Source organism: Hemiscyllium ocellatum, chromosome 22, assembly GCF_020745735.1.
Source record: "Hemiscyllium ocellatum isolate sHemOce1 chromosome 22, sHemOce1.pat.X.cur, whole genome shotgun sequence".
NCBI lineage: Eukaryota > Metazoa > Chordata > Chondrichthyes > Orectolobiformes > Hemiscylliidae > Hemiscyllium > Hemiscyllium ocellatum.
Window position 1 is genome coordinate 46596253 of NC_083422.1, and position 17242 is coordinate 46613494.

At 41.8% G+C, this 17242-nt stretch overlaps 1 protein-coding gene across 3 annotated transcripts in view; it reads left to right on the forward strand.

Annotated features, from left to right (window-relative positions):
- Positions 1-2998: 2998 nt before the first annotated feature.
- Positions 2999-17242, forward strand: part of nt5c2a (5'-nucleotidase, cytosolic IIa) — a 70797-nt gene continuing 56553 nt past the window's right edge. The window contains exons 1-3 of one of the 3 annotated variants that reach the window (XM_060842159.1): positions 2999-3025; positions 3693-3826; positions 16625-16731. In XM_060842159.1, coding sequence (XP_060698142.1) covers positions 16640-16731 — 92 coding nt within the window. In that variant the 5' untranslated portion in view covers positions 2999-3025; positions 3693-3826; positions 16625-16639. The other 2 variants (XM_060842158.1, XM_060842160.1) reach the window with 2 other exon arrangements.

A 17242-nucleotide genomic window follows, 5' to 3' on the forward strand; every position in this document is an offset into this window, starting at 1 on the left:
CACTCATTTTAAACTTGAAGAAAACCAGTTATCTTTCCTGCAGCAGTTGCTGTGAACCAGTAGCTCTGTGCTTCTCATTAACCAGTGGAATGTTGCAGGGAAAGGCAACTGAACACCATGGGTTTGGATGGCTGAAGAAGGACCACTTCAACAACTGAATTGGGAAGAAGAGACCACTGAACTGACCTTTTAAGTTTTTTCCAACGTTGCCAATAATCTATTTTGCCCACTTCTTTTTCTGCGTACAATGTGCGTGTGTAAGGGGAGGGGGAGGCAGTTATAAGGAGATTAGGGTTTCAGTTAGTAGCGTTACATTTCTGCAGTTTATGTGTGTTTATCTGTAGCCATAGTCTAACTATTTATAATAAATAACAATTCTTGTTTAATACAGGAACATAGTCCGTGTCTTCTATTAACCTTAATCTGGAACGCAGGTAAATTGGGGTACTGTGTGTTCTTCAAAATAAACTATAACATTTGGTATGACTCTGGGAATAGCAAGTCTCAATTTATAATATATTACCCAGTGGGTTGTAACAACGGAAATAAGCGGATCCACCTATTTAAATACTTCATTGGGAAAAAGGGAGGGGTGACAGTCTCCTTAAATTCTTCACTGGGAAATGAAGACCTATCTCATTAAAAGTTACACACGGAAAGAAGTCCTTCCCAAATAATGAGGGCCTTTCTCTCAAAATCCTTCACTGGAAAGAGTGGGTTTTTTCTCTTTAAATATTTCACTAGGAAAGAGAACCTGTCTAATTAAATCCTTCACTGGGAAATTGGGGCCTGTCTCTTTGAATCTTTCACAGGGCATGGGACCTATCTTTTTGAGCCCTTCACAGGGAAGGATGGGTCCTTTCTCTTTCAATCTTCCTTGGAAAAGAATTAGGGCCTGTATATTTAAATCCTTCTCAGGAAATGGTGAGCCCTGTGCCTTTCAATCCTTCACTTCCTCTCTCTTTAAATCTTTCACTGGGAAGAGGGTCTGTGTCTTTAAATCCTTCACTGGCAATGGTGGACTGTGTATTTAAATACTGCAGTGGCAATGGGGCCCTGTGTCTTCAAATGTTTCACTGGGAATGGGGCCCTGTATCTTTAAATCTTTCACTGGGAATGGGGGCATGTATCTTTAATTTCTTAGGTGGGAATGGGTGTGTGTACCTTTAAGTCCTGTACTGGGAATGGGGGCCTGTGCCTTCAATTCCTTCACTGGGAATGGGAGCCTGTATCTTTAAATCCTTCACAGGGAATAGTAGCCTGTATCTTTAAACCCTTTATTGGGAATAGAAGACCGTATCTTTAAATCCTTCACTGGGATTGGAGGCCTGTGTCTTTAAATCCTTCACTGGGAATGGTGGCCTATATTGTTAAATCCTTCATTGGGAAATGAGAGGCTGAATCTTTCACTGGGAATGGGGCCTATCTCTTTAAATCCTTCACTGAGAATGAGAACCAGTATCTTTAAATCAATCACGGGAAATGGGGCCTGTATCTTTAAACCCTTTATCGGGAACAGAAGAATGTCTCTTTAAATCCTTCACTGGGATTGGGTGCCTGTGTCTTTAAATCCTTCACTGGGATTGGGGGCCTGTGTATTTAAATCCTTCACTGGTAATGGAGGCCTGTGTCTTTAAATCTTACACTGGATAAGGGGCCCTGTGCCTTTAAATCCTTGGCAGAGAATGTGGGCCTGTATCCTTAAGCTCATCATAGGGAATGGGGGCACATGTCTTTAAATCCTTCACAGGGAATGTGGCCATGCATCTTTAAATTCTCCACCAGCAAAGAGGGTCTGGGTCTTCAACTACTTCAAATACTTCACTGGATAGTGGGGGGGGAGGGGGCTTGTGTCTTTAAGTCCTTCACTGGGAATGGAGGGCATGTATCTTTAAATTTTTCGTTGGGAATGGGGGCCTGTGTCTTCAAATTCTTCACTGGGAATGGTAGCCTGTTACTTTAAATCCTTCACAGGGATTTGGGGCCTGTGTCTTTAAATCCTTTACAGGGAATGGGGCCTGCATCCTTCAAACCTCCACTTGGAATTGGGGCCTGTGTTTTTAAATCCTTTACAGGGAATGGGGCGGGGGAAGAGCAGTGTCTTCAAATCTATCACTGGGTATGGGGGGCATGTATCTTTAAATTCTTCATTTGGAATGGGGGTCTGTGTCTTTAAATCCTTCACAGGGATTTGGGGCCCGTGTCTTTAAATCCTTTACTGGGAATGGGGGCCTGTGTCTTTAAATCCTTCACGGAGAATGGGGGCCAGTGTTATTAAATTCTTCACGGGGAATGGGGGCCTGTGTCTTTAAATCCTTTACCGGGAATGGGGGCCTGTGTCTTTAAATCCTTCACGGGGAATGGGGGCCTGTGTCTTTAAATCCTTTACCGGGAATGGGGGCCTGTGTCTTTAAATCCTTTACTGGGAATGGGGGCCTGTATCTTTAAATTGTTCACGGGGAATGGGGGCCTGTGTCTTTAAATCCTTTACCGGGAATGGGGGCCTGTGTCTTTAAATCGTTCACGGGGAATGGGGGCCTGTGTCTTTAAATCCTTTACTGGGAATGGGGGCCTGTGTCTTTAAATCCTTTACTGGGAATGGGGGCCTGTATCTTTAAATTGTTCACGGGGAATGGGGGCCTGTGTCTTTAAATCCTTCACGGGGAATGGGGGCCTGTGTCTTTAAATCCTTTACCGGGAATGGGGGCCTGTGTTTTTAAATCGTTCACGGGGGAATAGGGCCTGTGTCTTTAAATCCTTTACCGGGAATGGGGGCCTGTGTCTTTAAATCGTTCACGGGGGGAATAGGGGTCTGTGTCTTTAAATCCTTTACCGGGAATGGGGGCCTGTGTCTTTAAATCGTTCACGGGGGGAATAGGGGTCTGTGTCTTTAAATCCTTTACCGGGAATGGGGGCCTGTGTCTTTAAATCATCTTCCTTCCGATGCGGTCCTGGTGACGTCACCATGCCGCGCCCCCGAGCCTGTGCATGCGCAGTGACGGCCGCTTTTTCGCTGCTCGAGCGGGTGAGTGACAGGCGGGATTCGGGGGGAGAGAGAGAGAGAGACCGGGGACCGGGGACCGGAGACCGGAGGGAGATCGCTGTCCCTTCACCCTCCTTCCCGAGTGAGGAGGTACTGCGCGACTGCTGGGGCACTTCTCTTCGAGTCTGGGGTGTCCAATCCTGGCTCCATCTGCTGCCGGTTCCCGCCCGCCCTCAGACGCCCCGCACTGCCTCACCGTCCGCCGGTCAGTCACTCAGGCTGCGGGCCCGGGGTGAAGCCAGGGGAAGGGGTGGATGGGGTGGGGGGTACCGTTGGGTCTAGGGGCGGGGCGGGGCGGGGCGGGGGGGGGGTTGCGGTTTCCATGGACTGAGTACCCCTCCCTCCCCCCCCCCCCCCACCCCGATCCGATCCAGTGTCAGGGGGTTTGTCGATGTGCTCAGTCCTCCCTCCCCCAGACTGAGGAATAGCATCTGTCTCTTCCCCTCCTCAATCCAATGGCTCTGTCCCCCCTGCATCCCTCATACTGAGGGGAGTAGGGGGACGTGCACGTACTTTCCTATCCCTGTCACTGAGGGGGGGGGGGGGTTAAAGTAATTTTAGAAGGAAAAAGTTCCTGTGTCACCTACTCAGATCTGCCTCACAGCTAAATCTCTTTGTAAAATCTGTACTTCACTCCACTCCTCTCCAGAGATTTTCTCATTGCACTGTGGTACAGTTTGGAAGCAGTCAGAAGCTGTTCTCTCACCTGATCCTGAATTTGAAGTTGGAAGACGATCTTGTGCAGTGGCTAACTCTACACTTGATGTACTGCTGGAGCTTGGGGTATGCTGAATAAAATATACATTTAAATTGTTTTTTGTTGATATTTTAACTGTGGTTGTTCTATAACTGGATCAGTAACTGCTTGAGCTTAACTCTCAAATGTGACATTTTGAGAATTTTTTGTTTTATAAGATGTGGACATGACTGCAAGGCTGCCATTTGTTGACTTCCTCAATTGTCCTTGAACTGAATGGTTTGCTTGACCATTTCAAACAGTGTTTAGGAGTCAGTGATAGTGTTATTGATCTGTAGTCTCATGTAGGGGAGACTAGGTAATGACAGATTTTGTTCCCTAAAGGACATCTGTGAACCATTCGGGTTTTACAACACAGTGATGAATTCAGCATTGGTGATTGGGAAACTGGTTTTATATTACAGATTTATGTGCATTTCAATTCCATCAACTGCTTTGGTAGCCTCAAGAATTTGAATTCTGTTAAGAAAATGTTGGTCTCGGTAATCATGACCATGAAAGTTGTCATTGTCATCAAAACCTAGTTGTTTGGTTGATGAGATTTCAGGGAGAAAGCCAGCTGTCCTTTATCAAATCTGACCCATATATGATTCAGTCCCTTATTAATCATTCTGAGCTAACCTACTAACTTTTGAAAGGTAACTAGCAATGGACAATAAATGCGAGTTTGGCCAAATATATAGACACTTTACAATTAATGGAGAAAATGATCCATGAGGTCTTTCGTTGTGTTCAGTGTGTTACTGAAATGTATGAACTAAGGAAGGTCGTGGGTTTGAGCCCTAGTGTGTGCTAGTCTCTGGGTGATCAGATAAGGTGAGAGCGGTTAAACGTTGGCTCAGGGTTTCTGCATGTGACAAAGATCTTGCATTTCTTTAGGTCGCAAAATGCTGCCAAATGCTTCCCATTCAGTTAATTTGTTTGTGCAGTCCTTATCTGGGAAAGATTAACTTTACAACAAAGATTGTCCAATGGGCATGTTAGGTAAACACAGAATTCAGTTCTCCTCTGGGCCCTTATTCTTGATTTATCGTGATCTGGGCTCCAGTGAAACTTTACCCGTGTCAGTGTTGACAGCACCAAGTGTTAAAAATAACTAGTGGATAGAATCATATAATCCCTACAAAGCAGAAAGAAGCTATTCAGCGCATTGATCCACACTGACCCTCCAAAGAGCATCCCACCCAACTTCAACCCCACCCCTCCTCTAATACCTGCAATCCTATATTTACCATGGCTAATCCACCAAGCCTACATGTCCCTGGACACTATTGACAATTTAGCATGCCAATTCACTGAACCTGCACATCTTTGGAGGAAATCCGGGGCATCTGACCAAAACCTACGCAGGCACAGAGGTAATGTGTGAAATTCACAGACTGTCATCTAAGGCTTAAGCCAATCTTGATCTCTGGTGCTGAGGTGGCAGTGCTAACTGCTGTGGACATGGAAGCTGAGAGCGATAAAAGTTGAATGCAGTTAATTAAGATCATCCTTATTCTTAATGAGTAGGCTGATCTTTTCTCTGAATCAAAAATTTTAACGCAAGGACCAGCAGGTTTTCTCGAAATTTGGGTTTGAGGTCATTCACATGTTTTTTGGGTCTTGATCAGAAGGTAAAATGGTAGCGTAGTCTGTGTGTGGGACATCATAGTTTTGGATCTGTGACTCACCAGTCATGGTTTTCTAATCTAGGTGATTGTATACAGCTTTGCTCTCAGAAGAAGGACTGCCAGAGGCCAGCCATCATGAGCTGATCCCCTAATCCGAAGTAGCCACTGTAGATCTGCATTGCAGAGTTTCACGGAGCTAAGGAGTGTGTGTTCCTTGACACGGTGCAGAGGAGCATCAGCTCAGACTGCATTACTGCTAATTGCCTGAGGTTCAATAGTGGCAGTTAATGGATAGTGTACAAAGTGTACTGCACAGGGAGTGGAGAGGTTTCCAGAGGAATTGACATTACAGCACAATAAACATTTCATTGATATGGCATAATTAATACTTTGAGGAGAGTAATGAAAGAGCTATAAATAATGACACATCATATGCCCTTGAGGCTTTTAGATCGCTTATTGTCAGTTGAGGGTTTGTAGCCTTAATACGGCACTTGCATAGTTTACTTACTATGTAATTCTATTGTGGGCAAGTGTCACAATCCAGAATAGTGTTGATGTCATTCTGTTCTGAGTACCACTAAAAGGAGCTATATATAGATAAAAATCTGCTTTCCTGGGTGACGTATGATTCCAGTACCATTGGAGCATTGCTGAATCTTACCCACCTTCTGAAATGGTCTAACAAGCATGATATCAGCAGTTTAGGAAGATAGCCCAACTTGCAATGCCCACAAATTGAACTTTACTTTGATGCGCGCGCGCACACACACACACACACACACACACCTCTGTATGCTGATATACTTGCCTAACAGATGATCACCTATTCACAGCTGCCCTGTCTGTTGTGGAGCAAAAGTTGTCATCTCTTCCTTTTATGGTTTACACTTCTATACAAAGCAGTGTAGGTGCTCTGATTTCATCTCACTGTCCAAAGTGTAGGTTAGTTGGATTGGCCACAGTAAATTGAGCATAATGTTCAGGGATGTGCTGGCTAGTTGAATTAGCCCTGCAAACTGCAGGTTTCAGGGATAGGGTAGGGGGTTGGGTCAGGATGCTTTGCTATTTGGTGGGCTGGTGTGGACCCGATGGGTTGAAGGCCTGCTTCCAGTTAATTAAGATAATCTTTATGCTAGGATTTCATGGAACCCCTAGAATATGATGACATTTACATTTAATTAAAAAAAAATAGTCTGGGATTTTAGAAACCAGTTTTGGTGATAATTATTATAAAACCATTGTCAGTGAATGTCTGGTACAATAATGTCCTTTTAGGGAAGGAAATCTGCCATTCTCCTGAGCCGAGCCTACATGTCACCCCAGACTCTCAGCAATGTGGTGATTCTTAACACACCTCAAATGGCTGAGCACTCCACTCAGTTGAAGGGCACTTGGAAGCGGACAATAAATCAGTGACTAGGAGAAAGTGAGGATTGCAGATGCTGGAGTACCAGAGTTGAAAAATGTGGTGCTGGAAAAACACAGCAGGCCAGGCAGCATCTGAGGAGCAGGAAAATCGACATTTTGGGCATAAGCCCTTCATGAGGAATACAGCTTTTTTTTTGGAAGTGGGAGATTCGAAGGAGGTTTAAACTTGGCGAATCTACTACCGTTGCAGGCAAAGCATTCCATACCCTTACTACTCTAAGTAAAGAAACTACCTTTGACATCTGTCGTATATCTATCTCCCCTCACTTTAAAGTTGTGTCCCCTCGTGTTTGCTGTCCCCATACTTGGAAAAAGGCTCTCCCTGTCCACCCTATCTAACCCTCTGACTATCTTGTATGTCTCTATTCAATCATCTCTCAACCTTCTTCTCTCTAACGAGAACAGCCTCCAGGCCTTCAGCCTTTCCTTGTAAGACATTCTTTCCATACCAGGCAACATCCTAGTAAATCTCCTCCGCACCTTTCCAAAGCTCCTACATTCTTCTTATAATGCGGTGATCAGAACTGTTCACAATACTCCAAGTGTGGCCGTACCAGAGCTTTGTACAGCTGCAGCATAACCTCTTGATTCCGGAAATGAATCCCTCTATTAATAAAGCCCAAAACACAGTATGCCTTCTTAACAACCCTGTCAATCTGGGTGGCAACTTTTAGGGATCTGTGTACAAGGACACCGAGATCTCTCTGCTCATCTGCATTCCAAGAATCTTGCCATTAGCCCAGTACTTTGCATTCCGATTACTCCATCCAAAGTGCATCATCTCACATTTGTCCACATTGAACTCCATTTGCCACCTCTCAGCCCAGCTCTGCATCCTGTCTATGTCTCTCTGCAACCTACTACATCCTTTGTCACTATCCACAACTCCACTGACCTTAGTGTTGTCTGCAAATTTACTAACCCACCCTTCTAAGCCCTCATCCAGGTCATCTATAAAAATGACGAACAGCAGTGGACTCAACACTGACCCTTGTGGTACACCGCGAGTAACTGGACTCCAAGATGAACATGTTCCATCAACTACAACCCTCTGTTTTCTTTCAGCAAGCCAATTACTGATCCAAACTGCTATGTCTCGCACAATCCCATTCCTCCACATTTTGTATAATAGCCTACTGTGGGGAACCTTATCGAATGCCTTGCTGAAATCCATATACACCACCTGGTTTATTCTCATCTACCTATTTGGTCACTTTGCCAAAAAAGTCAACAAGATTCGTTAGGCACGGCTTCCCCTTCACAAAACTGTGCTGACTGTCCCTGATCAGATTATTCTTTTCTAGATGGTTATAAATCCTATCTCTTATAACCTTTTCCAATACTTTACCAACAACTGAAGTGAGACTCACTGGTCTGTAATTACCAGGGCTGTCTCTACTACCCTTTTTGAATAAGGGAACCACATTTGCTATCCTCCAGTCCTCAGGCACTATTACTGTAGACAATGATGATTTGAAGATCAATGCCAAAGGCTCGGCAATCTCTTCCAATGCTTCCTAGAGGATCCTAGGATAGATCCCATCCGGTCCAGGGGACTTGTCTATTTTCACATTGCTGAAAGTTAATATATAGATTCAACAAGCAACTAGAGAATAAATAATACATTGGCCTTTATTACAACAGTATTCGAATATAAGAAGTAAAATATGTCTAGCCATCGTATAGAGCCGTAAAACACAACTGGAGGATTGTGTGCGCGGTTGTGGGCTTGTGACATAAATATTTTAAAAAGTATTGATTTTAAACTGTTTGTTAAAAATTGTTTTGGTTAACATGCTTAATAACTCTTAATAAATTCCTTTTTAAGGCTTCAATTTTTAGATTGATCTGGCTTTCAGTCAGAAGATGTGGGTTTGATTCTGTTGAATCAGTCCTAATTCCGACTTTCAAAGGCTTGGAATGTGTCATGAACTGTTGCATAAAAGTGTGTTTAGGGCGAAGTGCCTAGCAGTTAAGCTAGGTGGATATTGCCATTCATGGTCTTTGACAACAGATAGAATGCCTTGGGGTGGGGAGGTGATTGTGAGAAACAGCAATGGCGCTTATATATTAATAACAACAGTAGATGCATGCAAAGTCTGATTCTTTTAATAATTGCTTGGTAAACTTGTGCTCCTGGATCATTTTGAGGTGGACAAAGGTTAATACCCTTGCCCCTTATGAGTATAACAACTATGCTTGTAATGCCATGAACCAAAAAATCACATGAGTATGAGTATGGAGATGGAGTGTCTGTAACCAGGAGACACCGACACTGACTCAGGAAGAAACAGGCTGTTGGAGACTAAGATGAGGGGGATTTTCTCCACTCGGGCAGATGTATCTTTGGAATCCTATGCCCCAAAGAGCCACAGCGACTCAAATTTTTGAATATATTGAAGATGACATCTACAAACATATCAATTTCTAACTACATCAAGGAAAATGGTGATAGGGAAAGTGACTTTGATATGGATGATCAACCATGATCTAGTTGAATGATGGAGTAATCTAGACGGCCTGACTGACCTACCCTGTACCTTGGTTCCTTCTATCAGCAAAATCCAGAAAGGTTTCTCCATTTTACTCAAAGAATACTGTTGTGTTTTTATCTTTAAAACTTGTAATATGAGAGTTTTTTAAAACTTTCTGCAATTGTGTAAACTGATTGTTGTTTGGGGAATGCTGTTCCATATCTTTCCCTGTTTTTGTTTCCATGATGGTGAGATGTACAATAGACAACTAAAATACACAAAATCAGAATAACCCTGTAGGAGCCTAGAAACTGGGAAGGAAGAGCCTACACAATGTATACAAAAACAGGCCAGAATTTCATGGGAGTGTGTGTAATATTTCATGTGTGTATTATTAGTGGAGATAAAACTTAGAGCTTCCATCTTAGTCAGATGTGCCTTTCTGTACTTGTCTCATATTTCCTTTGTCATTGAGCACGCTGCTAATGTCCTTGTGCTTTGAGGAGTGGAATTTCATGACCCAGATTTTAGAATTGTAGCAGTGCTTTCCTTTTTTTTTTAGATTTCTATTTTTAGAAGGTGTGAGACATGTGAAAAATCTGGTTACAGGTTTTGTCCTTGAGTTTCCTCTAAGCTCCCCATGTCTTGAGATGCTATCTGATGTTGGAATATGGGTTTTAAACGTAACAGCAAGTCTGAGTTCTTAACCTGAGTTGTCAGTCAATATCTCTGAGTCTAGACAATGAATTTCTATACTGTTCATGCATGAGCCTGAGACCACAGCAGAGTCTAATCTTGTGCACTTTCAAAACTATATTCTGCATGTATTATTGGATAACTATCAAAAACTGATCCTCTCCTGGTTTCTCCCCTCACTTCCAGTGTGCTACTCATTTATAATCTGCTGCCCCAGCTAACTGTGCACCAATCTCCAATTTTAAACAGGAACATTCCTGATTCCTGCTTTTTTTTTTGAAACCAAGCTTCAATTTCAATGTGAGGCTGTCTGTCCGGATCGCTGACGATTTAATCCTTCTGACAAAGCATCTGAGTTTGCAGCTGTTTTCTGGAACAGGTCATCTCTCAAAAGCAAATTCTATTTTGCCTTTTTTAGGGTGTTGCTGTTTTCTGTTGTAGAAAATAAAAACAAACACCACAAAAGCTGTTTTCTTTTGTGGGTGAACTTTCTGGTATGTGGGAACGCTGGTGTATCTAAGTCAATATTGTACCTGTCGGGGGATTTGATGGGCACGATGTAGACGAAGCTCATCTTTCGTTTTTAAGTGTAGAGGAAGCTTGACTATGTATTTAACCTTGTGGGGTACTAAACCTAGTAGTATTTGATGGAGGCAATATTGTGGGCGTTTTACTTTCTATTTAAGAGTAGGGGGAGCTCTACTGTACATTTAATACCATTGCTGGGATTGTTTGTGGAGAAGGTGTATGGTGGTAAGGTCTCTGGACCAGTAGTCCAGAGGTCCAAATTAATGTTCTGTAACATGCGTTTGCAATGCACTGTGGTAGTTGATGGAATTTTTATTCAATTAAATAAATCCGGATTATAAAGACGGTCTCCTGTTAATGGTGACCAGAGAACTATAATCCGTTTTTCAAAAAGTCCATCTGATTTATTAAAGGCCTTTAGATTAAGGGATGAAAATCTGCTGTCCTCCGGTCTGGTTTACATGTGACTCTAGATCCAAAACAGTCCTAACTGCCTCTGAAATGGCCCAGCAAGCTAATCGTAGTGTCATTAGAGATGTGGGGGGTGGGGGGGGGTGGGGTGGTGGGGGGGGTGGGGGGGTGGGGGGGGTGGTGGGGTGGGGTGGTGGGGGGGTGGGTGGGTGGGTGGGTGGGGGTGGGCGGGTGGGTGGGTGGTGGTGGGGGGGTGGGGTGGGGTGGGGGGGATGAGGTTCTATAATACAATCCCAATAAGGTGGTCATCTCTTTCCTATTTCTCAGTTCCAACCAAATAACAGTTGATGATGGGCACCAAAAGCTGGCTTTGCCAGTGATGTCCACATCCATTGAAAGAATAAAGAAAAACAATGGTGAGAGGGGACTAATTACCTGCTATGTAAACATGCAAAATAGGAGCAGAAGTGGGCCACCTGGTCACTTGAGCTTGCTCCACCATGCAATCAGACTATGCGTAATTTTATCACTCCACTTTGATAGTTAATTCCAGTCATGTAGTTTTGGATTTTATGGCATAGAAAGGTTTGGTCCTGCGTTTTCTCTCCATAGGAGCTTTCTGATTTGTCTTCTCCACTTCATCAAGCTATTTTAAATTTTGATTTTTACCAAATGCACCTAGAATTACACAGCATTTATGACAGATTTTGGCTCAACTGGTATCTACCAGTATTTGTATTCCACATTATCCTTTTGTGAGTATACTTCATATCACTCTATCAGCAGCAATTCTGACATGTATTTTTAATTTTGCCTTTTCTTGCAATAAAATGACCCAAAGTGCATCATGAGTTATCACACAAAATTGGTTTCCAAATCACAAAAGGCAATATTGGGCCAGGTGACTATAAAAGTTTGTTCAAACATGTTTTTAACTACATCTTGAAGTACAGTACAGTGGAGGGAATTTCAGAGCTTTGATCACAGCAGTTGACGTGATTAAATTAGGAATCTGAGGAATACTATTGCAGAAGGTTGTATGCCTAAAAGAGGTGTATCTTTCTATTCCTTTCTTAATTTGATTTACTTCCTTTTTCACACTATGGTGGTGGTTCCACATTCTTACCACTCTTGTAAAATTCTGATCCTTTCTTTTAAAATAAGCATGGCTATTAATGTCAGCAAATTTTCATTCCCTCCAGAAGTGGAGCCATCTTTTATTGAACTATCCTATCAAACTCTTGCTTAATTTTAATGGTCTCCATAAGGGAATCCTTCAATTCTTTTTGTTCTAGAAAAATTTCTGCTGCTGCAATAATCGATTCTTCTTTTCTCTGCTTCCAATGTTGCACATTTCTGACAAACCACTATGATACATTAATAAATAACTAGTTTTCCTGACCCCTCTGTTTGTTCTGTCACAAATGAGATTGATGCCTTCAAATAGCCTACTGGCTGATTTGTGCAAATAGATTTTCTGGTTTATTTTATCCTTATCCTCTGCCTTTTGCTGTGTGATAGCAGTTTACCATTGGCCTTTTGGCAATGACCTGAAGTAGTTTACCTTCAGCTTTTGCTTGGGAGTCATCTTGTAAGGGGATTCCTGTAGGAACATAGAAACAAAAGGAAACTGTTTAGCCATTCAAGCCTGATCAATGGGGTCATACCATATCTCTCCGCCTTTGTCCCATTAGCAAATTTTTCAATCTCATTAAAGTTAATTTCGATCTTGAATCAATTGCCATTTGTGGAGGAGAGTTCCAAACCTCTACCACCTTTGGCGTGCCAAAGTTTTCTTATTTCACTCTAAGTTCAGTCTCTAATTTTTACGCTCTGCCCATGCTCCTAGACTCCCCAGTTGGTGCAAGAAATTTCTCCTCTTTTGCCGTATCTGTTTATATTAATGTTTTGAACTTTGATCAGTGCCTACCCTTAATATTCTAACTTCCAGGGAGTACAATCCTGGTTTGTGTGATCCATAATTTAACTCCTGGACTCTAGCAATCATTCTGGTATGATAACATTGCACTTTCTCCAAGGCCTTCCAGTTCAGAACTAACAAGGCTTTGTATTGTTCATTTGTCATGGAATGGTTACATTTAAGAGGCCATTCAGCCTGTCATGTCTGTGTTCACAGCCTCATCAGCAATGCAAGGATTGACAGAACACAAGACTGGTGATGTGGTATTAGTGGAAATTAGAATAAAAAGGTGGACAGTCACACTTGTTAATGAGTGATTGCCATGACAGCAATATATTTTCAGAAGGAGCAATTTCGCTCATGTCTCCATTCTGCTTTTTACCCATTGCCCTACAGATTTTTTTTTCTTTTTCAGATAATGGTTTCAATTTCTTTTTGAAAGTCTTCATTCACGTTGTCTTTACGTTTAGGCCACATATTCTAGGCCCTTACCATTCACTGAAAACCTTTTTTTTTTCCCTGGTGTCTCCATTGCTTCTTTGCCAATTACCTCAAATCTTTGATCTCTGATTCTGGATCTTGCATCAATGAGAACATTTTCTCCCTTCATATTTGTTATTTTGAATATCTCTATCAAGTGTCTTCTCTACTAAGAAGAAGAGTCATATTGGACTCTAAGCATTAATGCTACTCCTGTCTCCACAGGTATGGCCAGATCTGCTGAGTTTCTTTTCAGCACTTCATTTTTAACCTGCGTACAACTCTCCAATTTATCTCTATACCTGAAATTCCTTATCCCTGTAACCGTTCCTTTTGAATCATTTCTGTACTTGTCTCTGGCTGTCACACCCTTTCTAATGTGTGATGCTCAGGGCTGGCCATAATGCTTTGGTTTAGATCGCACAGGTGTTTTATAAAAGTTTAGCATCATTCCTTGCTTTTGTACTCTATATTCCAATTGATAAAGCCTAAGATGATGTAAGCTTTATTAACTGATGTCTCAACCTGTCTGGCCATTTTCAAATGACTTATGCACATCTACACCTAGGTTCCTCTACCTTTGCATCCCGCTTAGAATGGTGCCCTTTACTGTTTATTATCTGTTTATGTCCTTCCTTCCAAAATGATTCTCTTCCCACTTTTCTGCAGTCAATTTCAGCTGCCATTTGTCAGCCCATTCCACCATCCTGTCTGTCCTTTTGAAAATCTACACGATCCTTCTCATTATTCAGGATACTTGTCCACAAATTGTAAATTGCACTATGTGCATGAAGGTCTAGGTTATTTAATATACATCAAGAAAAGCCAAAGTCACAACATTGACATCTAGGGACCTGTACTATAACTCTAGCTTCAGCCCAAAAAACAACCATACACCCGCTGTTTCCTGTCACTCAATCATTTTGAATTATTTGCCCCTGTCCCTTTTATTTTGAGTTTTAACAGTGACAAGAGCAGGCAAAAAAAAAACACTCTTGGTATTCTCTATTCTGAAGGCCGGGCAGAACATTACAGTTAACCTTACATACACAACCAACTGTACCTGCAAATTCTCATTGAACGTTTGTGCTAAGCTTGTGTTGTGAGTGAAGGATGTGTTCTGGAGATCATGTATCTTAGTGGGGAACGATCTGTTGACAGTTTACTAGAAGTTGGTAACATGAGTGAGTACATTGAGCTCATGTTTGATGAGAAGCTGATATTTGAGCCATTGGGAGACATGTAATTAAATATGTGGATATTTAATTTTGTATCACGTTGTGTGCAAGCTGCTTTGGGTGCTGATGTTCATAGATAATCTAGATGTGTGGGATTATTGCAGGATTGTTGATTCAGAGAGATAGCCAATGTTCTGGGAACCTGGGTTCGAATCCCCTGACAGCAGATGGTGGAATTTGAATTCAATAAAGTTTGAAATTATGGGTGTAATAATGACTACAAATCTATTGTTGTTTGTCAGAAAAACCCATCTGGTTCACTACTCTCCTTTAGGGAAGGAAACTGCCATCCTAGCCTTGTCTGGCCTATGTGTGATTCCAGACCCACAACGATGTGATTGGGCAATTAACAATGGGAATAAATGCTTTCCTAGCATTTATATATACACTAGATGTGGTTTTTACTGTATGAAGCTATTCAATGTTATACAATGACCATTTGGCCTCTTTTTTTTCTGAAGGCTATGAATTAAAGCCTGGTGCAAGACTTTAGCAGACAAATTAGGGCATTTGAGTGAGCTGCTGGTTTTTCAGATGAGATGCTGAAACTCATTGATCAGTTCCAGTGAATACTTAAGATCCATTGACTTTATTGAAGGTGAGTAGTGAAACAAATGGTTAATGCTAGTACTGATTTGAGTTAAAGCGGATTGTCATCAACCGAGCACACTACATTTGGCTATCAGCTAAATCAAAATGTTATTCCATTTCAACTTGTCCCAAGATTTAATTTAACTTATGCTACAGACCAGGACTGAAGAAATAACTTTGCTTTAAATGGAGTCACCAATTGGTTGTTCTGGTGGATGTTGAAGATCCAGGACATTATTTAAACAGGGAGTTGTCTTGGTATCTTAGCCAACACCAAAACATAATTAGCTGGTCATTTATCAGAAGTATTTTATGTGTGAGTCTAAACTTAGCTTATTTTTGTGAATTTTCAAGTGATTCATTTGGATTCTTTTGCTAGTCTTTCTGATCTGATGCCATTTTGTATGAATTTATGCTTTTTTCCAGGCAATGAATATAATGAAATGTGAAATTCCTTGATGTTTCTCAAATACACTTTTTTTTTCTAATTGCTGCTTGTAATTAGTGAGTACCTTTGTTTGGCCAAGTCATTCTTCTCTTGCTAGTTTCAGGTGCTCCTGCACCTGAAAAGAGGGGCAGGAAATAACTGGCAAATGGTCAGAGCTCTGAGGGTATAAGTTTTAGGGGTAGACAACTGGCTTTTTAACTGGATGTACTATTAAAACAATTCAGATGAAAGGAACCTACTGCAGTTTGATCTCAACTGTGCATCCAGCCTGGTGCACACTGATTGCAGCAATGTCTCCTTTATAATTGCACTGGAAACCTACTGTGTAAACTATTTTCCTGAATACAGTTTGAGAACTCTTTTGCCCTTCTCTGTCTTGGAACTCCTTTCCTAACTGCACTGAGCATAGCTCTCTGCTGCTGACACCTTCTCATCCTAAATGGACTGCAGTAGTTCAAGAAGATAGCATACCACCTTTTCTAGTGAAATTAGTGATGGGCAATAATTGTTCGCCCACCCAACATCTATGTTTCATGAAATAAAAGCTGACTAACATATGTGACACTGATCTGTTTGGCTGAAATGGACAGAGTCTTAATCCCTAAGGAAATTGAAGGCTATAGAGAAAATGTGGGAGCATAATCTCATTGAATGTCGAGGCAGACTTGAGCTTATGGCCTACCTCTGCTCCTATGTCTTAGCTCATCTGACCGTTGTTTATATTACCAATAATCTGAAAAGTTATCCTCAAAGCAAAACACTTGCTGCCTTTTAAAGGGGAGGTAGCTAGCGAGTTTTCAGAAGGTTGGTGTTTTATACTGGAGACTGTGTTCAATAGTGACCTTTGTCACTGGGTTAAGCTTTTATAAAGATTGCAGAAGCATTATTTCCTTCAATACCAGCTGATGCTCAAGTTTACTCCATGGAGTTAGACCTGAAACATTTGGTAGTATTTCTGCTATGGAATGACGTTTTGTCACTCTCTTCACTCAGATTACTGAAGCAAGTATGTGCTCGTGGAGTGAGAAACTCAATGCTGACCTTTCTGGGACCATGGACGGTAGCACCATGAAGAAATACCGACGTGAGGCTTACCACCGGTATGTAGCAGTGAATTTTACACTTGAAGGGCTTACTCAAGGGTCTAGATATTGAGGAAATGCAAGTAACTGAGACGGGTGGGGCAGTTGAGAAAGTCCATCCAGATGGTTAGGACTAGGTATTTTGCTGTCTTGTAGAGTTAGTTGCACATAATTAAGGTTTCAAGCTCGACTAAGCACATTTTAAAAGTATCTGTAAAATTAAACAATATAGCCAGCTAGGCACAAGAAGGGTATTGAAGAGTATGTGGGCTTTAAGCAATATATCAGTTTAAAGCTCTGGGCTGCATTTAACAACATTCTGACATAAGTTTGGGCTGTCAATATCGTGAGAGATGAAGCAACACATTAAAGTCTATCGGCTGCTTATTATTTTCTTAAGTGTCAGTATTGAGATTGCTAAACAGCTTGGCTCTTGAATGTGATCTGGACTAAATCAACTTTGAACAAGGAGAGTATGCATGGTCAGGTATGTTTGTATCAGATTGCAGTCAGCCATTTAACGAGCTGC